Genomic DNA, 26,762 nt, shown 5'->3' on the forward strand with positions numbered 1-26,762 from the left:
CACCTGGGAAAGCAGCAGAAGATGGCTCAAGGGCCACCCAAGTGGGAGACCTGGATGGAATTCCAGGCTCCTGGCTTTGGCCTGGCCCCGCCCTGGCTATTACGGTCATCTAGGGAGTGAACCAGTGGATGAGAAATCTGTCTCTCCTTTTCTCTCTGGAACTCTGCCATCCAAATAAATAATCTTTTTCTTTTAAAGAGAAAGTTGTGAAAGAGTAACACTGCATAGCTCCATGTTGAGGTCCCCAGAGTCAGACACTGACTATAAAGTTAACAAATTCTGATAAGACATCTGTAAGTACCACAGTCTCTACTTGAACAAATAATTAAAGGGAAAGTTCTGTCTTGAATTGTAGAGGAGTTAAACCTGACCATGCAACTTTCCGGTTGTGGGACCTCAGGCAAACTGGTGAACTTCTGAATCTCAGTGTCGTCATCTTCAGTGTTCTCCTTACAGGACTGCTGTGCAGGTTAAACAGAGCGAGCTGCTTCTCACAATAACAAACATTCATCAGATGAGAATGGCTGCGTTAGTTGTATTTGGAGGATGCTTCACAGCCAAGGGGCCCACAGAGGACATTTAGTGTCACTTTCTTCCTGTAGAAATTATAATAAGCAAGATTTGCAGAGTAATCTGATAGCACATTGTGCTCTGATCCATGGGAGCCACAGATGTGCAGAGAGCCCTGGCTGGGGAACAGCCTCCTTCCAGAGACAGGAGATACTCTGTGGAAACCTCCTTCCAGAGACAGGAGGTACTCTGTGGAAAACAAGGGCCACGCATGTGCACAAAACCTGTAGGTGGCACTCTGGGAATTGTCGGAGAGAGCATGAGGGAACCTGAGAAGCCAGTGTGCCTGAAGCTGATCTCTGATGGACTCACCATTCTCTGTTACTCTACCTCCCAGCTGCCTGGCCCAGGCCTCTCTCTTCCCACTGCCTTGGCGCAGGGCACTGCTAGGCTAGGGTTTCTTTCTTTTTTTTTTTTTTTTTTTTTTTTTTGACAGGCAGAGTGGACAGTGTGAGAGAGAGACAGAGAGAAATGTCTTCCTTTGCCGTTGGTTCACCCTCCAATGGCTGCCGCAGCTGGCGCACTGTGGCCAGCGCACCGCGCTGATCCGATGGCAGGAGCCAGGTGCTTCTCCTGGTCTCCCTTGGGGTGGTCCTCCTAGGGCCCAAGTACTTGGGCCATCCTCCACTGCACTCCCTGGCCACAGCAGAGAGCTGGCCTGGAAGAGGGGCAACTGGGACAGAATCTGGCGCCTCAACCGGGACTAGAACCCGGTGTGCCGGTGCCGCAAGGCGGAGGATTAGCCTAGTGAGCCGCAGCGCCGGCCTAGGATAGGGTTTCAATAACCAAGAGAGAACTGTCACTGCATAGAAACCCTCCACTCTGTGCCCTAAAGTAGGTAAGAACATGCTCCAGCCCTGGAATTTAGCCAGGCACCCAGCAACGGGAATCTTTTTAAAAGTTAGAGTCTCGGGGCCGGCACTGTGGCGCAGCAGGTTAACGCCCTGGCCTGAAGAGCCAGCATCCTATATGGGCGCCAGTTCTAGCCCCGGCTGCTCCTCTTCCAATCCAGCTCTCTGCTATGGCCTGGGAAAGCAGTAGAAGATGGCCCAAGTCCTTGGGCCCCTGCACCCACGTGGGAGACCTGGAAGAAGCTCCTGGCTCCTGGCTTTGGATCAGCGCAGCTCTGGCCATTGTGGCCATCTGGGGAGTGAACCAGCGGATGGAAGACCTCTCTCTCTGTCTCTACCTCTCTCTGCAACTCTATCTTTCAAATAAATAAAATAAATCTTTTTAAAAAAAAGTTAGAGTTTCTATGTTTAAGAAAGTAATGTGTAGACATTAGTTAATTAAACAAGCGCTGAACAGTACAAGAGTGCTGTAGGGACTACAGATACAGGGGCTGGCGCTGTGGCGTAGCGGGTAAAGCTGACGCCTGCAGTGCCGGCATTCCACATGGGCTCAGGTTCAATCCTGGCTGTTCCATTTCCGGTCCAGTTCTCTACTATGGCCTGGGAAAGCGGTAGGGGATGGCGCAAGTCCCTGCACCTGCGTGGAAGACCCAGAGAAACTCCTGGCTCCTGATTGGCGCAGCTCCAGCCATTGCGGCCAATTGGGGAGTGAATCAGCGGATAGGACCTCTCCCTCTGTCTCTCTGCCTCTCCTTCTCCATGTGTAACTCTGACTTTAAAATAAATAAATAAATCTTTAAAAAAAGAAAAAGACACATCAGTGACCACAAGAGACAGAGCTCATGACGTTCTGGAGCTAACCCGATCCAGCCACTAAAAGCATCACAAATAGCTTGTCTGAAAGCTTTTTATTATAGAAATCGTCCCACAAAAGCATGGAGAAACCACACTATTCCTATCACTTGGTTCAACAGTTACTAACCCTGCCCACACTCTTCTAATCCATGGCTCCCATACTTCAAGACTTGAAAGACAGAGTAAAGACACTTTGATTTCACCTTATATGACCTGCTTCTCTGCTTGGTAACTTACAAAAGTTGGGACAAAGCTCGTGATTTTTCCAATTTTGGCATCATGAGGAGGGTTTTCATTCTCCTCAGTGGCCAGCCTCTCAGGAGGTTCCAGGAATACCTGGGGCTTGCTCACCCAGGCCTCCACTGAGAACCACAGAGAATCTGATGGGCCTGATCCTCAGCGGCCAGCGTGCACCTGCTCGTCCAGGCCCTGTGACGCGTCTCGGGATGAAGCGACTCGGGAGCCCAACCACCTGGCGTGGTCCTGGCCCGAGGGCAGAACCCTACCCACAGAATTCACTTCAGACATGAGGACTAGACTTTAAAAGTTCATCATCCATAGACAGATGATGAGAGAGAGAGAGAGAGGATCAGTGCACCCCCACCACAGCGAGCATGACCAGGTACACACGTGATGGAGCCCCTTCCTTTTTTTTTTTTTTTTTTTTTTTTTTTTTACAGGCAAAGTGGACAGTGAGAGAGAGAGACAGAGAGAAAGGTCTTCCTTTGCCGTTGGTTCACCCTCCAATGGCCGCCGCGGCCGGCGCACCGCGCTGATCTGATGGCAGGAGCCAGGTGCTTCTCCTGGTCTCCCATGGGGTGCAGGGCCCAAGCACCTGGGCCATCCTCCACTGCACTCCCTGGCCACAGCAGAGGGCTGGCCTGGAAGAGGGGCAACCGGGACAGAATCTGGCGCCCCGACCGGGACCCGAACCCAGTGTGCCGGCGCCGCAAGGTGGAGGATTAGCCTAGTGAGCCGCGGTGCCGGCCGGAGCCCCTTCCTTACCAGCCTCCACTCGGGTTCTTCCCTGGCCCTCTGGCGACCTCACGTGCTTGCACCATTCCCGCACGCGAGACTGCCAACACAGCAGCTGCACCGCTGAGGTCCTAGCAGCTCCTACTTCAGGCAGGAGAGTTGCCCCTGGACTCCATGCTTCCCTGCAGGTCTGACTCTAGTTCTGTCCCCCACAACTCCCAGGCCCACACCCAGTTCCTTCCGGCAGGGGCATGATACCCCTTTTGTGTGTGAAATCTCTTATAGATGAAATAAATTGAAGAGGAATAAATCATGTAAAAAAATGACATACCTTGATCTCAGCCTTTTAAAGAACAAGTGTGACCACTACCTGGGATGCTGGCTTCCCATAGTGGTGCCAATTAGACATTCGGCTGCTCCTCTTCCAGTCCCGCTCTCTGCTGTGGCCCGGGAAAGCAGTGGAGGATGCCCCAAGTGCTTGGGCCCTGAATCCACGTGGGAGACCTGGAAGAAGCTCCTGGCTCTGGCTTTGGCCTGGCCCAGCCCTGGTCACATTGCAGCCACTGGGAGAGTGAATCAGCAGATGGAAGATCTCTTCCTCTGTCTCTCTCTGTAACTCTGCTTTTCAAATAAACACATAAATCTTTTAAAAAGAGAGAGAGAAAAGAAAAATAATAAGATAAAAACCTAAAAGGAAATACACTAAAATACTAGCAAGATTTCACCAAGGGTTAGGATTTGGGGTCTTCTTTCTAGTCATTTCTTTACTAAGTTGCAAAATATTTAACATTTTCCACAATTAATGATTATTTTAATAGTCATTAAAATAAGGCAAAACACTAAAACTGCTCAGGAGTAACAGCATTATAAAGAAGACTGAAATTGCATTGAGTCATTTAAAAAGATGCTTCAATCTGAGACTTGTACCAAACTGTTCATCATAAACACCTCACTGTGTGATTACAAAAACACTTGTGGAATCTAACAGACTTTGAATAATGCTTTCACAACTATGTTGTCACCGCCTTTACCCAGTGCTGAGCTGGAGGACTGAGCTGTACCCACTCTTATTTTGGGAACCTCTGTTTCTTATGACGCCCTCTTTCCTTGTGAGCCCTGCCCTGTTTGTCCCTGGTCTCCTCCCCAGTAGCCCTAGCACTGAAGGGACCTGTGAACCACATGCTCCCTGGGCCCAACACGTCCTGTAATGGTCACTTTCTAAGCAAGGACCACTTCTTCCACTGTGGCCTGCCTACAACCCACCCTTGTGAGAATCAACAGAGACTGGGAAGACACTGAGTCCTGTTCTGGAACCAGCGCCGGCAGCCCTGAGTGCCCGTGCACCTCATCCCATGTGGGGACGCGTGTGGGGTGAGCCTGGCAGTCGACACGTGAGTCCTGTTCTGGAACCAGTGCTGGCAGCCCTGAGTGCCCCTATCCCTCATCCCATGTGGGGACGCGTGTGGGGTGAGCCTGGCAGTCGACACGTGAGTCCTGTTCTGGAACCAGCACTGGCAGCCCTGAGTGCCCCTATCCCTTATCCCATGTGGGGACACGTGTGGGGTGAGCCTGGCAGTCGACAGGTGAGTTGTGTTCTGGAACCAGCGCCGGCAGCCCTAGCTGCCCCTATCCCTCATCCCATGTGGGGATGCGTGTGGGGTGAGCCTGGCAGTCCCCGGCATTCCTGCCTGTTCTCAGGCTGCCTTCCTGGTGCACACACATGGGCCCCTGAGAGCAAGCTCTGCAGCAGTGACGCTGCCCCCGGGCTTTCGGCTCAGGGGCCTCTGCTGTTCCCAGGTCAAGCGCTGGACTGAGCCCGCCCTCTGAATTATCCATGCACCCGGTCATTTCCACAGGCACAGCATGAGAGCAGGTGGCTTCCGCGTAAGGACCCAGAGCCACCGTGCTGCAACCTCCCCTGTGCTCCTGCAGACGTTCCTCTCTTGGTCACAAGGGACGCTTCCTTCACGGGAAACGCTTCCCAGGGAGACAGCGCCCTGAGTAGGGAACACATAATGAGGAGCACAAAACTACCTAGAGCTGAGTCCTGGCATGTGGAGTAAGAGGAACCTAGAGCGCTCGGAAGGAATCCTACACCGTGTGAACCAGTGTTCCTTTGGGTGAACCAGTATTCCTTTGGGTGATGGGGCTGTGGATGACATTCTACTGCCTCTAACAGCAGTGTGCACACATTCCAAATTTTCTACAACAGCCACATGTCTTTGGTCAGCAGGAAAAAGCAATGTAACCTCCTAGGGAGCCACACAACACAGTCTCGCAGGTAATCTGAGCCAGGTGAAGTGGTGGTGGTAGGGAAGGCAGTTTCTAGAACAACGGCCTTGCAGGTGGCTGTGTTGTGACTATGGTACATCTCACAGTCCACACATACGCCCCCAGCCCAGCGGAGCAGAACCTCCTCCCGCAGGCATCCCTGCAGGCACAGGGCAGCCTCTGCCCTTCACCTGTCCTGACAGCTGTGGGTGGGCGGAAGGAAGCGTGGGGCTTCCAGATGAGAGCGGGAGTGGGGTGGGCTGACTCTGAGAAGAGGCCAGAGCTTAGGGACCTGGGGGAGGGCAGGGGCAGCGCTCGGGTGAGGTGAGCCCAGAGACGAGGCTCAGAGGTGGTGGGATTGGAGAGGAGGTGTTCAGGGACCTGGGGGAGGGCAGGGGCAGCGCTCGGGTGAGGTGAGCCCGGAGACGAGGCTCAGAGGCGGTGGGATTGGAGAGGAGGTGTTCAGGGACCTGGGGGAGAGCAGGGGCAGCGCTCGGGTGAGGTGAGCCCAGAGACGAGGCTCAGAGGCGGGTGGGATTGGAGAGGAGGTGAGGGCAGACTCACCTCCTTGTGAGGTTTCAGATACTTTTTCTGCAGCTGTAGAGCTGTCCACAGACACCCGGCTCGGCACCATTTCCCCCCCACCCTGTTCTAATTGTTCCATCTACTTCTAGATGCAGTTCTAGAACAACTCCACAGCCTGTACCATGAACCTCTTCAGCCATGCTATAACCCGGCTCTCTCTCCTGGAACTCCTGGACAGAGGCAGCATGCAAGAATGGCAATTAGAACATTGTTTAGGAATAAAAAAAAGGGGGGGAAATCCATTTATATGAGGGGTCTTCAAAAAGTTTTGAAAGCACTATGAAAAAATTGTGCGTGGATTCCAAAATTTCTGTTACCAAAAGAAACATCTTCTAATTCCATTATCCATGAACTCTCTGAAGTTCCCTTGTGTTATCCTTTGCGTTATTCCTTCCAGGAGGGCTCGCAGCTCAGAGGTGACCGTGTCCCCATTTTCCAGATCACTAAAGCAAAGACCCAAAAGGTCTCGACCTTCCCCGGATTCACAGTGAGAACCACACAGGGAGGAGGTCCACAGGACCACGCTCACTTCTGAAACCAGCAGCACATTCAGGGGTCTGGAAGAGACCCCGGCTCGCTGATTTCCCAGGGAGCCTCACAGAATTCTCTACTCCCCATTACACTCATGGTCACTCATAGCAAAGCATGCAGGCTGGGGGCAGCCTGGAGAAGAGGTATGGCGCAGAGGCCACGGGAGAGCCACACGTGGCCCTTCCCACCGTCCTGTCCCTGCAGAGCAGTGAGCAGAGCCAAGTCTCCCAGCAGCGAGCGACAACGTGCACTGAGCACTCAAAGTCACTGCTGGGAGTGGGTCCTACACACATGGTCGACCCGAGTGCATTCCGTGGGGACAGAGCACCCACCATAAAATCTTACTGCCCGACTACCTGGGGTTATCCGAGGCCTCCAGGTAAGCAAGACCTTCCCAGGTGGGGCATCTCAAAGGCTTACAGACCACCTGCTGGGAGCTGAGGGCAGGGGTCAGCCTTTCTGCTGAGCAAGACTAATTCTGTACTACCCCGCCCCAGCTCCCTCATGGAGAAACCTGGTGCTGCCTCTAGTCCCAGTTCTTTTGCAGCCACTGCCTGTCCACCGGCTGTGACAGCCCTTGCTCAAAGCCGCCGAGCTACACCAGGCCTACGCAGCAACGGTATCTGGGTGGGGAACCATGTCTAAGTATTTCAGAATTCTCCTGCACTTTCCTGGAGTTTATCATTCTGCACCGTGTGCTTAGTTGTCATGGTTACCAAGGAGGCAGGGGCCAGGGCCTAGCACCTCCTGCCACAGCCTCGGGTTACCACACTCAACAGCCCACAGTGGTGGAAAGGGCCAGTTCGGGGTCCAGTGGAGCCAGATTCTCAGAGCGCCTGTGCTTCCCGCTAGCACAGGGCCACAAGGCACAGCACATGACCCTCGGTGCCTCTCACTCCTCCCTGTCTGTAACACAGGCTGGAGCTGTCCACACTTGCCTGGCACACAGCCAGCGTTTGGAACTCTTCCGCTGAGCTGTATGGGCTGGAGGGGGTAACAGAGTCAGGAAAATCGGCTCCGTGGGTTCACCTTTGTGGGCAATGCACGGCTGGGGTTGTTACCATGTTTGCCTTAAAATCCAGCACCCTAGAAAACCAGAGTCAGGGTTCAGGAGGGGTCAGTTTTCAGCTCTTCAGTGGTCTTCTGGCCACGGCTAGCAGCGCCCATTCTCATGGCCTATCTACAGCCCCGACAGAGACTCTGGCCCAGGCCTGGGTGTTCCCTAACCGCGGGGGGCTGACCGCCTGCACCCCACCAGACGGCAAGGGGATTGTACTGGGGTGGGGGAGAGACACACGAGAAGCGACTGGAATAAAGCCACTTTCCAGGCCTTTCTCTGCATCTGTGGTGCAGAGCCCCGAGCTGGGGAGCCTGCCCACGACAGGACGAGTGCTGGGCGCGCTCAGAGAGCCCTAAGGTACAGTCCCAAACCAGTCAGCACTAGCCAGGCTCCCCGTGCCCGAACCCAACCCATCCCCGTCTGCTGAATACAGCTGGCAATCTCAGCACATTAATTTGCATTTCCTCGACTACTAATGAGATGGAGAGTATTTTTATATTGGCTGTATTTTCTCTATGGGATTTATCTGTTTACAGTCTTTGATTCTATTTGGTCAAGCTTCTGTTGCTTGTGCCATGTATTTTATCTATAAAATAAAAATATGCTTCCTGCCACTCAACTTTTAACCTTGTTTTCCCTTTTGAATGTCTCTGAGGCTATTACGAACGCTAACTCAGAGTCTCACCTCACAGCCTTTGGTAGCTGCCTGGACTCTGGAGGGCGACTGTGAGTTCTGAACTTGTCCTTGGCTTTTCTCAGAGGCTGACAACCCGTCACTGGCTCCTGGTCTGCATTCCCAGGCCAGGCTGCTCACCGAGGGCAGGTGTGCAGAGTACAGCCCGCTGCTGTGGGAGGAAGCACCTGGTCTCCCTGGAGGTCACCAGCACTCTGGCACTGTGCAGGCTGCAGCGCGGGGCCTCCTATCCATCCTGAACAGATGCCTCCGCTGTTTGCTTCCGGCCCACAAGGATGGGAGCAAGGAGCTGACCAGCTAGGCTCCTCCTCCTGCTGTCCCTGGACAACAGCTCTGCTGGCTCCTGCTGCACCCACTCCCACCTGGGCTGGGCCTCTCAGGAGTCCCACCCCTTCCACAGGGGTCCCCTCTGCCTTGGTGTCAGGAGCAGCCTCTGCTTTCCTGTCTCTGGTCCCGGAAGGCTACTTTTCTTTTGTTCTAACACATATGGAGCGTGTTTTAAAAATGTCTCCTTTTGTCGTGTCTAGGAATTTGGGCCCAACACAGAGGCTTCTTTGCTTGGCACAGTTACTTGCGATTTCCTTTTTCTAGTCATTAATTTACCGGTCCTGTCCCTGGGGTAGCTTAGGAGGTGTTGCTGCTCCCTGAAATTACACAGCAAAATCTGCTATGTCCATAAGGACGTGCATTTCCTTGGGGGCACAGGCCAGTAATTCTGGTTTTCAGAGAAAGCCATGAACCACAAACTACAGACTGTGCAAAACCAGCAGGCAGTAAGAAGTGACTTCAGGATTTTAAATCTGGTCTGGAAGTTTAGGTTTCCTTTCAATTTTTATTTTAAGACCTTTGATGCCAGCAGGAAAGAAAAGCAGCGAGCCACTGCAGCCTCAGCGGAATTTTTCACTTGTTTGGAGCTGTTTTGTGGGACCAGCAATCCATGTCCATGTTTGCAGTCAAAACCAGAGGCGAGAGGCTGGAGGGGAGTTAGGATTCAGTGAGCGTCTGAGCTGGCAGTAGGGCTGGTGTCCCAGGCCAGGTAGGCAGGTGCCCAATGGAAGCAGCTGGGAGCCGGCTGCGTCGCCTTCTCGAAATGTTGACTTCTCAGAGAGGTCTCTGTGCAGCAGAGAGGGAAGGTGCAAACAAAGACAGATGACGAGAGAAATAATGAGGCCCAGAGGCCAAGCCTAGGAGAGAGGAAAATAAAGTGACCTCCGCGTGTGTGTGCACCACTCGGTTCTGATGACTGCCCTTGGGATGCTGAAATCCCGAGCTGGGGTCAAGCTGTGTGTGGGCTTCCGGAAACCATTCACAGTCCTCACCAGCAGCCTCCAAGAGGATCCCCTGGGGACAACGTGGAGAACAGGACTCCGCTTAGACTGAGGGGGAAGTGGCTTGGCTAATCCCCAGCACAGCGAGACAGGGCCTGGAATGGGCGAACCACTGTGCGGGAGAGCGCTGTTCCTCTGGCTTGGCGCTGAGCAGTCTGGCAGATTCGCTGGGGCCGTTGGAGAAATTCCTGTGGTGCCTGTGATAAGATCAAGCAGAATTCTTTATAGCTCTGCTGGCCTTTGAGATGCTGATGACTGCCGGAGGCCAGGTATACTTTGAGCATATCAGCCAGGTGCGATGGCTTGAACACAATTTGGCTCACCAACTCATACAGTTGTTTGAGCCCCAAAGTCCTGTGTTAATAGCCCTGAGGGGGTCAAAACATAATCCAGTTGTGATGTCTAAACAAAAGGCCTCTGGGAAGTGGTCAGACTTGATTCGCTTATCAGGGAAGGGCCCTTCGTCCGTTGAATCATGGCTGCTGTATAAGGAGAGACCACAGAGAGGACCATGTAAGCGTTCTCCTGCTTCCTGGCTCACCGTCTCATCTACACGCCCTACGCGTCCCCCCATCCACCACAGAAGTCAATACCAAACCAACAAGGCTCTCTGATGGTGGAGGGCAAACCTCCAAGCTGTGAGCCAAAAGAAACCTCATTCCTCTCTAAGCAGCTTCTCTCAGGCATTTCAGCTTAGAAAGAAAAGCCCAACACCTGAGGCGTATGTCAGTGCTTTCCGTTCTGCTCCACTGCTCAGTATGTCTGTCTGTCTGCCAGTACCACACTATTTTGATTATTGTGGCTTTGCAGTAAATTTTGTAGTCAGGAAATGTGAATCTTCCAACTTTGGCTTTTTCTTCCCCCAAAATAGTTTTCGCTATTTGAGGTTTCTTGGGATTCCATAAGATTTTTGCTTTTCTTTCCAATTTCTGCAAAAACTGTCTCTGGGATTTTTATAGGGTTGCATTGAATCTGTAGATCACCTTGGCAGTATTGACATTTTCATATTAAGCCTTTCTAGTGCATGAATATGCTTCTCTCTTTATTTATGTCTTTAGTTTCAGCATCTTGGGGATAGTTTTTATTATACAAGTTGTTCACGTCCTTGGTTAATTCCTAAGTATTTTATTATTTTTAATGCTATTGAACAAGGAATTGTTTTTGTAATTTCCTTTTCAGATTGTTCATTGTTTTATACAGAAAGGCAAATGAGTTCTTGTGTGTTGATGCTATAGTCCACCACTCAAATTCACTGATTAATTTTAACTCTTTTTTGGTGGACTCTAGAATTTTGTGCATATCAGATCATGTTGATTCCAAGATGGCGGACTAGGGAGGGAGCTTACTGCTCTAGTCTAGGGGAGATAATTTTACAAAAATGGAGAGAGTGCAGTCTCAGGGAAGAGTAAGGGAGAAGACTGCAGTGGAAACTCGGCACACATTAGAGGGACACTGTGGATCTATGTGGAGGGTGAGGATGTGCACAGCTCAGAGCCCCAGCAAGCCGACAGCCTCCGCACCAGCTGTGGAGAGTGAGGTGAGACCAGGCTGCAGCAGCCCAGGCCACTGGCGACTGAGCTGCAAGGACAGCCCGGCATGAGTCCAGCTTGGAGCCCTGTGGGAGACAGTGTATCTGCCAACTTAGAAAGAAGGGGGCGCATGTCTCTCCCCGACCCCCAGGCACCACTGTCCTGTAACTAGCTGACAGAGGGTGGGCGCCAATTTGGACATTTCTAACAGCTGCACCAGCTCGTGTCCACGCCCAGCAACTAGTTGAGAGATGCCTGAGTCTGGCTGGGAGAACTGACAGGGGGCTGGGTGCTCCTGACTGTGGGAGCTTTTTGTTCCAGGACTGTGAAAACACTGTGTCTGCCAGGGAGAGTGCAGGGTCTTTGGGCAGTCACTGTGGGCAACTCCACATACTCGGGGCTCTCTGATTCCCTGGTGAGGGTCACTGCTGTGGGATCTGTGCTCACGTCAAGGAACGCACAGATCCTTTGTGGTTCTTGTGGCAGTGCAGATGAATATTGTACCCACTGGGGCTAGCACACAGGCATCGGTCTCTTTGGAGGAGAGGAGGTGAGCATGAGACTATGCCAACAAAGCTGAATAAACCTTCTCTCTGATTTAAAAAAAAAAAAAAAACAGGATTGGATTAAGATGGCAGAGTAGGGAGGGGGCTTGCTGCTCGAGTCTAGGAGAATACAGTTTAAAAAAAAAAGTGGAAAGAGTGCAGTCTCAGGGAAAAGTTAGGGAGAAAACAGCAGAAGAAATTCTACACAAATTAGAGGAACACAGTGGACCTACGTGGAGGGTGAGGACGCACACAACTTAGGACCCCAGCAGACGAGAGCCCCCACACCAGCATTGGAAGTAAAGTGAGACCAGACTGCAGCAGCCCAAGCCGGGTGAAAAAGCTGCAGGAAAAGCCTACAGGGAATCCAGTTTGGAGCCCCCTGGGGGAGAGTGTACCCACCAAACTAGAGAAAAAACAAAGGGGGCAGGTTTTCCCTCTCCCGGATCATCCTGGAAGGGTGTCCCCTAACAAGGTGGCAGAGAGCAGGCGCCATTCTGGACATACATAACGGCTGTGCCCAGCAATAAGCCAAGCATAGACTCCGAGTCTGGTGGGGAGAACAGACGGGCTGGGTGCTCATGACTGTGGGAGGCTCGTGTGCCAGGACTGTGAAAACACAGAGGCTGCGTGGGAGGACTCACGGTGTGGCTGGGACATCGGCAGCCACTATGGGAGGCTCCACATGATCAGGGCGCCCTGTTTACCTGGCAAAGAACATTGCTGGGGAATCTGAGCTTACAATGAGGACTGCACAGATCCTGTGTGTGGTCCTTGTGAGAGTAGACGAATAATATTCTCACGGGGGCTAGCACCCAGGCACTGGTCTCCTTCGAGAAATAAAGGCCTTCCATGACAAACAGAAACTGAAAGAATTTGTCACCACCCAACCAGCCCTGCAGAAGACGCTTAAGGATGTGCTGTACACAGAAACACAGAAACATGGTCATCACTATGGAGGAAGGTAAAAGAAGGAAATCTCCCAGTTAAAGTACAAATGAAATCCAAAGTAAAAAATAGGATTATTTATGGAAAAATGGCAGGGCAAGGTCATTACTTATCAATAGTCACCTTGAATGTAAATGGCTCAACTCTCCAGGTAAAAGACACACACTGGCTTAATGGATTAAAAAACAAAACCCACCTATTTGCTGACTATAAGAAACACATATCACCAACAAAGATACACGCAGACTGAAAGTGAAAGAATGGAAAAATAGTCCGTTTCTGGTGGCAGGGTCTGGGGAAGGGGAAGCAGGCGCCATGTCAGGCCGGGAAGGTGGCAAGAAGCAGCCCCTGAAACAGCCCAAGAAGCAGGCCAAGGAGATGGATGAGGAAGATAAGGCTTTCAAGCAAAAACAGAAAGAGGAGCAGAAGAAACTCGAGGAGCTAAAAGCGAAGGTGGCGGGGAAGGGCCCCCTGGCCACAGGTAGAATTAAGAAATCTGGCAAAAAGTAAGCTGTTCCTTGTGCCTGAAGTGATGACGCCCTTGATTGCATTCCTAGCTAAACATCTCGATTCCCAGCCATAAGATCTTATGCCACCGTAGTTAGAATGAAGTGTTAAGAGTTAAGTGTTATCTTGGAGCCTGTTGTACATTTACAAATAAAATTTTGTAAAAAGGGGAATAAACCCCACTGTACTTAAAAAAAAAAAAAGAATGGAAAAATATATTCCATGATCATGGAAAGCAGAAAAGGGCAGGTGTACCCATCCTAATACCAGACAAAATAGAATTTAACACAAAAACTGTTAAAAGAGACAAAGAAAGACTCTATGTAATGATTAAGGGATCAATTCAACAAGAAGATGTGACTATAATAAACATATATGTACCTAATTACAGGGCACCTGGCTATTCAAAAGAAATGTTAAGGGATCTAAAGGGAGACATAGACTCGAATACAATAGTATTAGGGGACTTCAATACTCCACTTTCAGTAAAGGAAAGATCAACCAGACAGAAAATCAGCAAGGAAACAGCAGATTTAATTGACACTATAGACCAAATGGACCTGAGAGATATCTACAGAACTTTTCATCCTATACTTGAAGAATACACATGCTTCCCACCAGTACACAGAACTCTCTCTAGGATAAGCCACATGCTAGGGCATAAAGCAAGTCTCAGTAAATTCAAAAAAATCAAAATCATACCATGCATCTTCTAGGAGCACAATGGAATGAAGCTAGAAATAAAAAACTCAAGAATCTCTAGAGCATATGCAAATACATGGAGACTGAACAACATGCTCCTCAACTGACAATATCAAAAGAGGAATAAAAAAATTTCTGGAAATGAATGAAGATGATCCGTACCCCCATGTTTACTGCAGCACAATTCACAATAACTAAGACATGGAATCAACCCAAATGTCTGTTGACCAAAGACTGGAGAAAGAAATCGTGGGATATGTACACCATGGAATATCACATAGCAGGAAAAAAAACGAAATCCTGTCATTTGCAACAAAATGGATGCAACTGGAAAACATCATACTTAGTGAAATAAGCCAGTCCCAAAAGGACAAATGTCGTAAGTTCTCCCTGATCTGTGATAACTAATTGAGCACCTAAAAGGTAATTTACAGAAGTGAGGTTGGTACTTTGAGATGTTATGACTTTGGACAGCCCTTGTCTTGACTATTGAAGAACAGGTCTTTTTATTTTCTTCATACTATTTGTTGAATTCTTTTCTTAGTGTAGAGTTAATCACATATGTATGAAATTAATCGAAAATATATCTTAGTGAAAAAGAAGAATGAGAATAGGAGAGGGAAGAGGAGGGCGGGTAGGGTATGAAGAATCATTATGCTCATTATTTATGAAATGCATGAAGTTTGTATTCCTTAAATAAAAGGTTTCTGGGGGAAAATCATGTCACCTGTGATCACAGGTAAGTTGCTTCTTCCTTTTGAACTTAGATGCCTTTTATTTCAATTGCCCAAGTGCTTTTCCCAGAACTTCTAGCACTATGTTTACAGAAGTAGCAAATGCAGGCATGTTGATATAGAAAAGTGTTTAGTGTTTCACCGGAGTATGACACTCAATGTGTGTTTTACATATAAGGCTTTCATTACATTTAGGTAGTTTCCTTCTTCTATTGTTTGCTACATTTAGGTAGTTTCCTTCTTCTATTGCTATTGTGTTGTATGTTTTTTTTTTAATCATAAAGAGGCACTGAGTTTCATCAAATGTTGCTTCTGTATCAACTGAGATTATCAAATGGCTTTTATCCTTCATTCTGCTAGTGTGGTGTATCTGATCAATTTTCATATGTCACACCATCCTTGCATTTTCAGAAATCAATCCCACTTATTCATTGGATATAATATTTTTAATGTGCTGCTGAATTAATTTTGCTAGAATTTTGTTGAGGATTTTTGAATCTATACACATCATGGGCAGTTGCCTATGGTCTTCTTGTAGTGTCGTTGTCTGACTTTGTCATCAGTCTACTGCCGGCCTCATAGAGTGAGTCAGGAAATATCCCCCTCATGCCCAATGTTTGAGAAAAGCTGAAGAAAGGTAGGTATTACTTCTTCTTTAAATATCTGGTAAAATTAACCACGAAATCATCAGGTCCAAGACTTTGCCAGGTACTTTTTTATTACAGATTCAATTTCATCATTAGTCATCAGTAGATTCAGATTTTATATTGCTTTATTATTTAGCCTTGTGTTTCTAAGAATTTGACTACCTTTTCTTCATATTTGTTCATACTATTCCCTTAAAATCTTTTGATTTCTGTAAAAATCAGTAATAGTGTTCCCACTTTAATTTCTGATTTTAGGGGCCAGCGTCGTGGCGCAGTAGGTTAATCCTCTGCCTGCAGCACCAGCATCCCAAATGGGTGCCAGTTCTAGTCCTGAACTGCCCCTCTTCCACCCCAGCTCTCTGCTATGGTCTGGGAAAGCAGTAGAGGATGGCCCAAGTCCTTGGGCCCCTGCACCCGCATGGGAGACCAGCAGGAGGCACCTGGCTCCTGGCTTCGGATCAGCACAGCTCCAGCCGTTGTGGCCATCTGGGGAGTGAACCAAAGGAAAAAAGACCTTTCTCTCTCTCTGTAACTCTACCTCTCAAATAAATAAATAAATAAAATCTTTTAAAAAATTTTTCTGATTTTAGTAATTTGAATATATTTTCTCCTAAGTTCCTCTAGCCAAAGGTTTGTCAATTTTGTAGATCTTTTCATAGAATCAAATTTTTTAAGACAAAAGAATCAAATTTTTCTTTCATCATTTTTTCTACTGTTTTTCTATTCTCTATTTTATGTATGTCTCATCTAATCTTTATTATTTCCTTCTTTCCAGCTAACTTTGAGTTTAGTTTGTTCTTTTTATAGTTCATTAAGTTGTAAAATTATGGGATTTTTTACTTGAAATCTTTGTTTTTAAAATGTAAATATTGGGGCCGGCGCCGCGGCTCACTAGGCTAATCCTCCGCCTAGCGGCGCCGGCACACCGGGTTCTGGTCCCGGTCGGGGCGCCGGATTCTGTCCCGGTTGCCCCTCTTCCAGGCCAGCTCTCTGCTGTGGCCTGGGAGTGCAGTGGAGGATGGCCCAGGTGCTTGGGCCCTGCACCCCATGGGAGACCAGGAAAAGCACCTGGCTCCTGGCTCCTGCCATCGGATCAGAGCGGTGCGCCGGCCGCAGCGCGCCGACCGTGGCGGCCATTGGAGGGTGAACCAACGGCAAAGGAAGACCTTTCTCTCTGTCTCTCTCTCTCACTGTCCACTCTGCCTGTCAAAAAATAAAAAAAAAAAAAATAAAAAAAATTATAAAAAAAAAAAAAATGTAAATATTGGGGCTGGCGCTGCAGTGCCAGCATCCCATATGGGTGCTTGTTCTAGTCCCGGCTGCTCCTCTTCTGATCCAGCTCTCTGCTATGGCCTGGGAAAGCAGTGGAAGATGGTCCAAGTGCTTGGGCCCCTGCATCCTCATGGGAGACCCAGAAGAACTCCTGGCTCCTGGCTTCGGATCAGCACAGCTCTGGCTGTTGTGGCCAGCTGGGGAGTGAATCAGCGGATGGAAGCCCCCTCTCTCTCTGCCTCTCCTTCTCTCTGTGTGTAACTGATTTTCAGATAAATAATTAAAATCTTTAAAATAAAATAAAATTTAAATATTTATAGCTTGAAATTTCATCCTTAACTCCCCTTTCACTGTATCCCATAAACTTCGGTATGTTGTGTTTTCATTTTCATTCATCAGATTAAGTTTCTAGTTTCCCTTTTGATTTCTTCTTCAATCCACTGGTTGGTTGAGTGTGTTGTTTCATTCCCACCAGTTTTGCTTGTTAACTGACTCTAGCTTCGCCTCTCAAAGACACCTGCAGGATACTGAGTGGTCGGTGTTGCAGTGCCAGCTAAGCAGCACCAGCTTCCTATATGGGTGCCAGTTTGAGTCCTGGCTGCTCTACTTCCAATCCAGCTCCCTACTAATGCACATGGGAAAGCAGTGGAAGACGGCCCAAGTGCTTGGCCCTCCCCCACCCATACAGGGGACCTGGACCAAGCTCTAGGCTCCTGGCTTCAGCCTGGTCCAGTCCAAGCCATAGTGGCCATGTCGGGGAGCGAACTAGCAGATGGAAGGTCCTGTTTTCTTTGTGTCTGTTTCTGTCTTTCCCTCCATCTGTCACTCTGCTTTTAAAATAAACAAACAAATCTTTAAAATCTACTGAGATTTAATTTGTGACTTAGATACAGCTATTCAGGGACTGTCCCCCATGCACGTGAGAAGGGCGTGTGTGCTGCTGTCCATAGAGGGTCATGGACCTGTCTGCTAGAACTAGCTGGCTCGTTGTGATGTTTAAGTCCTCAGTTTTCTTACTGAACTTCTGTCCAGAGGTTCTGCCCATCACTGGGAGTGGGCAATCAAAGTCACCAGCTGCTACTGCAGGACTAACTTCACCTTCAGTTCTCTCAGGTTTTGCTTCCTGTATATTCATGGTCTGTTACTAAGTGCATAACTGTTTATAATTCCTAAATCTTCTGGCTGCATTGAAACTTTTATGAATTATAATGTCTCTGTCTCATGTAAATTGAAACTCTATTTAGCCGGCGCTGGGGCTCACTTGGCTAATCCTCCGCCTGCGGCGCTGGCACCCCGGGTTCTAGTCCCGGTCAGGGCGCTGGATTCTGTCCCGGTTGCCCCTCTTCCAGTCCAGCTCTCTGCTGTGGCCCGGGAGTGCAGTGGAGGATGGCCCAGGTCCTTGGGCCCTGCACCCGCATGGGAGACCAGAAGGAAGCTCCTGGCTCCTGGCATTGGATCAGTGTAGCTCACCAGCTGTAGCGGCCATTTGGGGGGTGAACCAATGGAAGGAAGACCTTTCTCTCTGTCTCTCTTTCTCACTGTCTAACTCTGCCTGTAAAAAAAAAAAAAAAAAAAAAGTATGTAGAAAACAAAATGTGGTGGCTACAAATTGAAGTTACACTACTACTAGATTTCAGGCTGGTATTTTTTTTTAAATGTATCATTGCTTTGATTATGTAGCAGATAAAGAGCAGAGTCACAGAGCAGTGTTAAAAATGAGTATTTGGCATCTTAAGCAGCCACAGAATTGGTAGGCAGCCAACAGGAGTGCCGTGCTGGAAACAGAAGAAAACACACAACAGGCGTTTTCCGCTTCTCTGGCAGCTGAGTGAAAGCAGGGAGGGAGCCGCTGGGTTCTGCTGTATCTGCCTAAGCATCTGTATCTGCCGGGTTCACCGAAGAAACAGAACCAGTAGGACACACACACACACACACACGACACACGCACACACACGTTAGACAACATGGGAACCAGCTCCCAGGACTATAGGGGCCAAGACGTCTCCTAATATCTGCCACTAGCAAGCGGGAGATCCAGGACAGTCAGTGTGACTCCGGCTGCATCCCAAAGCCTGGGAACCACAGAAACTGGTGGAAGCTGGAGAACCAGGAGCACCAATGTCTGTGAGCAGGAGGCAGAAGTCCCAACTCCAGAGAATGACGGGGGACAGCGCTGTGGCAGAGTGAGTAAAGCCACGGCCTGCACTGCCAGCATCCCATATGGGTGCTGGTTCGAGTCCTGGCTGCTCTACTTCCAATCCAGCTCTCTGCTGTGGCCTGGGAAAGCAGTAGAAGATGGCCCAAGTCCTTGGACCCCTGCACCCATGTGGGAGACCCGGAGGAGGCTCCTGTCTCCTGGCTTCAGATCGGCACAGCTCTGGCCATTGTGGCCAATTGGGGAGTGAGCCAGTAGATAGAAGACCTCTCTCTCTCTCTCTGCCTCTCCTCTCTGCGTGGTTCTGACTTTCAAATAAATAAATAAATCTTTAAAAAGAAAGGAAGAAGAAGAAGAAAAGAATGAAGAGGGCCCTCAGCAGCGTGGAGGACGCCCACCAGGTCAGGATGTGTTCTTTACTATGCACTACGCCTGTGCACTCAAATGCTGCTCTTTTCCAGCACACCCTCATAGATATCCCAGCTCTCAGGGCCTACCTTAGCCCACCCGGCACCTAAAACTAACCACCATGGCTTTTATATTCTCTGCTGGACCCTGGGCCCTGCTGCCCACCCCCATGGAGAATTGAGCGACACGCTGTTAAAGCTGGCAGCGCACTGAGGAAACTCTGCACCTAATTTTACGACATCACTGAGGATTACAGGAGAGTTCTGAAAGACGGGGTTCCAGCGTCAGCACCAGCAGCACCAGCAGAAAAAAGTGAGTCTCTTGACCACATACAACGCTCTTGATTCTTCTAGAAACTTCCACCAAGGAAGAACATTGGAAGGACAAAGTAGGACAGGTGCACCCATAAGCAAAAGGCATACCACCACAAAAGAAGGTACTGCCCAAAGGGCCCAAAGTTCCAAATTCCCTGCCGCTGCGGTTAACAGATGAGCATGGCGGTACCAGTAGCCCAGGCCTGAGACCGGACACTCTGGGGTCACATCCGTTTTGTCCCTTTTTCATCTCACACTTGGTCACTTGGTGATTTCATGCCTGCAACTTCCGTCATGGGTTGACTGAGAATCTTTGATGACTGATGTGATCAGAACAGCCCACAAATATCTGCCACTTTCACAAATACTTGTAAAGACACAGTGAAACAAGAGTTACTAGTGTCCTAAGGAAATGTGAAAAGCTACCATTTTTTGATGTTTGATGACTGGAAGTTCTGACGGACCAGATGCTACGTTTGAATAGTCTGGAAGATGAACGTACACCGTGCAGCGATGGCTTTGGAATTTCTTCCCCACTGGGAACAGTGTTGATTAACTGCTCAGGGAGTTACCGGCAGCCACTGCATGTCTTTGACAACTGCTGAGGATTTAAACCAGGTGCTGGACCGCATGCTGTGCTCTAAACACCGAATATTCAAGAGCTTGATGCTGACACCCTCAGTGTGAACTTGTATTTGCCATCTGTCTGGCTGCAGGTCTTCCTGTGTGCTGGGTCTCTATTCTCACCTAATTCCACTCCCATGCTGTGTTCTTTTTTTTTTCTTTTCTTTTTTTTTTTTTTTGACAGGCAGAGTGGACAGTGAGAGAGAGACAGAGAGAAAGGTCTTCCTTTGCCGTTGGTTCACCCTCCAATGGCCGCCGCGGCCAGCGCGCTGCAGCCGGCATACTGCGCTGATCCAAAGGCAGGAACCAGGTGTTTCTCCTGGTCTCCCATGGGGTGCAGGGCCCAAGCACTTGGGCCATCCTCTACTGCACTCCCAGGCCACAGCAGAGAGCTGGCCTGGAAGAGGGGCAACCGGGTCAGAATCCGGCGCCCCGACCGGGACTAGAACCCGGTGTGCCGGCGCCGCAAGGTGGAGGATTAGCCTAGTAAGCAGCGGCGCCGGCCCCATGCTGTGTTCTAAATACTGAATATTCAAGAGCTTGATGCCGACACCCTCAGTGTGAACTTGCATTTGCCATCTCTTTGGCTACAGGTCTTCCTGTGTGCTGGGTCTCTATTCTCACCTAATCCCACTCCCAGTCCTTTTAAGTCCAGAGTCAGCCAGTGCCCCGCTCCTACGAGAAGCTCACACGGTGCTCAGGGTTTCAGGGGAAGCAGTATGGGCAGAGTCTGAGGAGGCTGAGGAGATGGTGGCTGGATACAAGCGAGTCTTTGAAAGAAAAAGTACTCACACTAATGCTGCCACCAAGTCCAGAGTGCGACATTAACTTCACACTTTTATTCAATGTCAGAAAATATTCGAATGTTTGCCATTATATCATAGGTCCTACCAACCTCAAACTCTTCTCCCATTAACTCGAAATCCAGAGCTTCTAACACAGCATTTTAAATGAACAATTCTATTGACATCATTTTTAAAATAAAATACAAATACTGCAGAGTACACAGAAATGAAGAAAGGGACAAGTTAGCTCAGAATACAAAGGGGAATGATAGTGATTATCACTAGGAATTAATTGCAAAAGAAACACTTATCAGTTACTACTGTAAAAAGTAACTCCACAGTATTTATTAGGTCTTTAACTTGCACTTCCAACAACTCTTTTCCAAGCCTATTTGTTAATAATTTATCTGTTATTCAAGATCTAGCCCAAATGCCATCTTTCCTGGTTCCTTTTTTCTCTGCGGCTGATTTTGTTCTGTGGATGTAAATCTTAAAAACAATCTTATGTGCTAGAAAGTAAGTTCTGTGAGACCACTGCTGTGGTCTCAGGACCTAGAACAGATGCCCAGAAAACTACTGTCTCCTCACGGCTAACCGTCCCATCAGTCTAACACAGGTTCATGTTGTTTAGAGCTGTCTCACTGACAGCTGTCATTAGGCTCTGATCAGCCAGCTCAGAGCAATCTCCAGCCTGCAGCAGCTACACCACAGGCCTGCACAGGACGGTTCCTCTCTGCACACAGACGGACGCACACTCTCTCTCTTTCCACACACACTCCACACACTATCTCTACACACACACACACACACATGCAATCTCTGCACACAGTCTACACACACAATCTCTCTACACACATATGCACACATATTCTCTCTATATACACTCTGCACACACACATGCACACAATCTGCACATACCCCATCTCTCTACGCACACACATGCACACACACCATCTCTACACACATACACAAAGTCTCTACACATACATGTACACAATCTACACACACATGCACGCAATCTCTCTCTACATACACAGGCATATACACTATTTCTCCATACACACATGCACATAATCTGCACACACTCTACACATACACAATTTTACACACACATGCACACACTATATACACATGCACACACACTCTGCACACATACACACACCCACACACTGTCTAGCACACACACTCTCTACAGACATACATGCTTTCTCTGTCACACACACTCACATGGTCAGTTCTGCTTCCCTGGAGAACCCTAATCCAGGAAAGGGGGCATAGGAGGAGAAGGGGAGGATGCCCCCTTGCTCACTGTTTCCCGTGTATTGTAACCTAGGCATTCCATATGCACCAGCAGAGGGGGTTATGTTGAAATGATGGGGACTGACCACAAGTCCCTGCTGCCACACAAGCTCTCACCTGTGGCCAAGGTGGCTTTACTGAAACAGCACACGTGAAGATAAGAATGAAAAGCAAAGGTTGCGCCATCTCCTGACCCTCCCATGAGGCCACAGCAGCGGGCAGTGAACGCCACCTCGCAGATATTCCCAAAAGGGCAGATCCACAGTCCGCAGCCTCAAGGTAAAGTCTGAACTGTGAGGGACAAGTTCCAGCACCAGGATGCCACAGGAAGAGCCTCTGAAAGCTAAATTTGGAAAGTATCTTCGTTAGTGATGTTAGCTCAAAAGTCACCTGTGGAACGTGCATTTCTATGTGTGTAAGCAGCTGGAAGCAGAACGCTTAGTTCGCAGCGTCTCTCCACTACTTTGCAAGGATGACTGTTTAGGAGCTCAATTCAACAGCGACAGAAGTTGAGACCAGTTACTGTGTGGAATTTAAAAGTGAGTTTCATGTTTTATAAAGAATTTCCTCCATCTAAGTCTAAGAGCTGGCTACACCAGGAGGGCTTACGTCCCACTGAATTCATGTGGAAATCCTACAGTACTAGGAAGTGAGGCCCGCGGGGGGTGATTGAGTCATGACAGGGCCCCAGAAAAGGGACCCCAAAGGGCTCTCTCCACCTCTTTCTGCCAACGTGAGGTCCCAGTGAGACGCCTGTTGTCTCTGAAAGGGGAAGAAGGCCCTCGTCAGACATAAAGTCGTTCATGCCTTCACCTTGGAATCCCCAGCTTCCAGAACTGTGAGACACAGATGTCTGTGGTATTCTGTTAGAGCAGGCTGAGTGGACTGGAACAGGCTGGTCCTGCACCAGGAGAACGCGGCTCACCAGTGCCTAAGATGGCAGCAGGTGACGCCTGCACCAGGAGAACACGGCTCACCAGTGCCTAGGACGGCAGCAGGTGACGGGGGGTCAGCAGAGGCTGGCAGAGTTCTGGGGTTCACACTAAGCCTAAGTTTCCAGGAGCAACAACGTAAAGGTGATTCTAGAAAGGGTGCAGAAAGAAACAGCTGTAAGAGAAGCTGCCGCTCTCTCAGAGAATACTGCCGTCCTCGTGAACAGAATGTCGCACAATGTGGCTAGCAAAGGCCGTTCTGGTGAGGTCTAAGAAACGAGCAACACGTTACGGGCCAGAGAGAAACGCCAACCCTTTATTAAATGGACAAAGAGCGTGGCTGACTTGTGTTCATGTTCTAGGAAGCTCTGGTAAAGGCAGAACCTGAGAGCAAACTGAGTATTTACTGAGAGGATTCCCAGGGGAAGCACTGAAGGTGGGGCTGGCTCCTCCTGACCACTCAGAGTGAAAGGGGAGGAGAGAGAAAAGCGACTTAAAGATGAAAATGTCAAGCAAAAAGGAAGCAGAATTCCAAGATCTGGAAAATTCTCAGCCCACGCATACTGCAACACTGAGAAAGTGTGTTTGCAAGAGAACACCAAGGGTATGGTCTCGTGACGATCTGGTAAGGACGTGGGTAGCGATCAGTTATCACAACAGAGGCAGACGCTGCCCCCCAAGACAAAGGCAGAATGACCCAAGGGTGGCGCAGAGATCCACAGGGATGCCGTTTCCTTCACGGGCCAGAGTACCCGGGCCCAGCGGGCATCACTGTCTCCACCCAGGTTGTAAAGGAAGGGGCGACCTGGAGCTGCAGGGCTCCAGCCCAGCCCAGAGTCACAGGCAAGGAGCCCCAGCCCGGCTGACTGTGAAGACCCAGAAGCCAGCTACACAAGCCCTGGGGTGACGTTAGCACTCCAAAGGGGAGGCTGCCACTCCAGGGTGTGACATCCTGTCTCCGCAGAGCCTGCACGTCAGCCCAGCAAGCTGAAGTGGGTCTTTCTGAAGCGCAGGGGTTTCATGGAGGTCTCTACTACGTTGTGCGCTTCCTTGAGACCTGCCTCCCCTTTTTCTTCCCCGTCCCTGTTGGAGCAGATGTGTCCACCCCTTGCCCACCCACCACTGCACTCTGAAAGCATACACCCGAGAACTCCCACACTGTCCCGTTCTGAAGTGGACAAGAGTCAATGCCCGAGGCCTCAAAGAACTGACCAGATTACGATTACTGCGATCCCCACAACGAGCGTATTAAAGCTCGGTTCCTTCTCGATAACTTGTGTTAACAGCCTCAGGGATCATTCCCGGCAGTGCCCACTGGGCTCCTGGCGGCTTCCTCTTTTTTTTTTTTTTTTATCTTTTATTTAATGAATATAAATTTCCAAAGTACGACTTATGGATTACAATGGCTTCCCCCCCATACTGTCCCTCCCACCCACAACCCTCACCTTTCCCACTCCCTCTCCCCTTCCATTCACATCAAGATTCATTTTCGATTATCTTAATATACAGAAGATCAGCTTAGTATACATTAAGTAAGGATTTCAACAGTTTGCTCCCACACAGAAACATAAAGTGAAAAATAATAGATGATTTTTTTTTAAATGATGATGAAATCAGATCAGACCTATTGTCATGTTTAATCCCAGTGAGAGTCAAGTTGGGAATTGATAATTTCTTTTTTTCTTTTTTTCTTTTTTTTTTTTTTACAGAAGATCAGTTTAGTATACATTAAGTAAAGATTTCAACCGTTTGCACCCCCATAGAAACACAAAGTGAAATATACTGTTTGAGTACTCGTTATAGCATTAAGCCTCAGTGTACAGCACATTAAGGACAGAGATCCTACATGAGGAGTAAGTGCACCGTGACTCCTGTTGTTGACTTTACAAATTGACACTCCTGTTTATGGCATCAGTAATCTCCCTATGCACCAGTCATGAGTTTCCAAGGCTATGGAAGCCCCTTGAGTTCTCCGACTCTTATCTTGTTTAGACAAGGTCATAGTCAAAGTGGAGGTTCTCTCCTCCCTTCAGAGAAAGGTACCTCCTTCTTTGAAGACCTGTTCTTTCCACTGGGATCTCACTCACAGAGATCTTTTTGCCAGAGTGTCTTGGCTTTCCATGCCTGAAATACTCTCATGGGCTTTTCAGCCAGATCCGAGTGCCTTTAGGGCTGATTCTGAGGCCAGAGTGCTATTTAGGACATCCGCCATTCTATGAGTCTGCTGAGTATCTCACTTCCCATGTTGGATCACTCTCCCCTTTATTTATTCTATCGGTTAGTGTTAGCAGGTACTAGACTTGTTTATGTGCTCCCTTTGACTCTTAGTCCTTTCATTATGATCAATTGTGAACTGAAATTGATCACTTGGAATAGTGAGATGGCATTGGCACATGCCACCTTGATGGGATTGAATTGGAATCCCCTGGTATGTTTCTAACTCTACCAATTGGGGCAAGTCAGCTTGAGCATGTCCCAAATTATACATCTCTTCCCTCTCTTATTCCCACTCTTATGTTTAACAGGGATCACATTTCAGTTAATTTTCAACACTTAAGAATAACTGTGTGATAATTACAGAATTAAACCAGTCATATTAAGTAGAACAGACAAAAAAAATACTAAGAGGGATAATGTATTAAGTTGTTCATTAACAGTCAGGGCTATGCTGATCAAGTCACCATTTCTCATAGTGTCCATTTCACTTCAGGAGGTTTCCTTTTTGGTGTTCAGTCAGTTGGCACCGATCAGGGAGAACATATGGTATCTGTCCCTTTGGGACTGGCTTACTTCACTCAGCATGATGTGTTCCAGATTCCTCCATTTTGTTGCAAATGACTGGATTTCGTTGTTTCTTACTGCGGTATAGTATTCTAAAGAATATATATCCCATAATTTCTTTATCCAGTCTACTGTTGATGGGCATTTAGGTTGGTTCCAGGTCTTGGCTATTGTGAATTGTGCTGCAATAAACATTAGGGTGCAGACCGCTTTTTTGTTTGTCAATTTAAACTCCTTTGGGTAAATTCCAAGGAGTGGGATGAATGGGTCAAACGGTAGGGTTATATTCAGGTTTCTGAGGAATCTCCAGACTGACTTCCATAGTGGCTTGACCAGTTTGCATTCCCACCAACAGTGGGTTAGTGTCCCTTTTTCCCCACATCCTCGCCAGCATCTGTTGTTGGTAGATTTCTGTATGTGAGCCATTCTAACCGGGGTGAGGTGAAACCTCATTGTGCTTTTGATTTGCATTTCCCTGATTGCTAGCGACCTTGAACATTTTTTCATGTGCCTGTTGGCCATTTGGATTTCCTCTTTTGAAAAATGTCTATTGAGGTCCTTGGCCCATCTCTTAATTGGATTGTTGGTTTTGTTTTTGTGGAGTTTCTTGATCTCTTTGTAGATTCTGGTTATTAACCCTTGATCTGTTGCATAGTTTGCAAATATTTTTTCTCATTCTGTCGGTTGTCTCTTCACTCTCCTGACTGTTTCTTTTGCAGTACAGAAACTTCTCAATTTGATGCAATCCCAATAGTTGATTTTGGCTTTGACTGCCTGTGCCTCCCGGGTCTTTTCCAGAAATTCTTTGCCTGTGCCAATGTCTTGAAGGGTTTCTCCAATGTTCTCTAATAACTTAATGG

The 26,762-nt window shown here is 48.6% G+C and overlaps 1 protein-coding gene and 1 long non-coding RNA gene across 2 annotated transcripts in view; one reads left to right on the forward strand and one right to left on the reverse strand.

The window, feature by feature from the left end:
• Positions 1 to 26,762, reverse strand: part of LOC138850120 (uncharacterized) — a 117,234-nt gene that overhangs the window by 20,831 nt on the left and 69,641 nt on the right. The window contains exon 2 of the long non-coding RNA XR_011389643.1: positions 3,583 to 3,894. This is a non-coding gene — a long non-coding RNA (uncharacterized lncRNA). The remainder of the gene's footprint in view (positions 1 to 3,582; positions 3,895 to 26,762) is intronic.
• LOC127490648 (translation machinery-associated protein 7-like) lies at positions 13,008 to 13,452 on the forward strand. Its single transcript, XM_051844096.2, has one exon. The coding sequence runs from the start codon at positions 13,058 to 13,060 to the stop codon at positions 13,250 to 13,252; it is 195 nt and encodes a 64-aa protein (XP_051700056.2). The 5' UTR covers positions 13,008 to 13,057; the 3' UTR covers positions 13,253 to 13,452.

The sequence above is a fragment of the Oryctolagus cuniculus genome, chromosome 6, assembly GCF_964237555.1.
Source record: "Oryctolagus cuniculus chromosome 6, mOryCun1.1, whole genome shotgun sequence".
Taxonomy (NCBI): Eukaryota; Metazoa; Chordata; class Mammalia; order Lagomorpha; family Leporidae; genus Oryctolagus; species Oryctolagus cuniculus.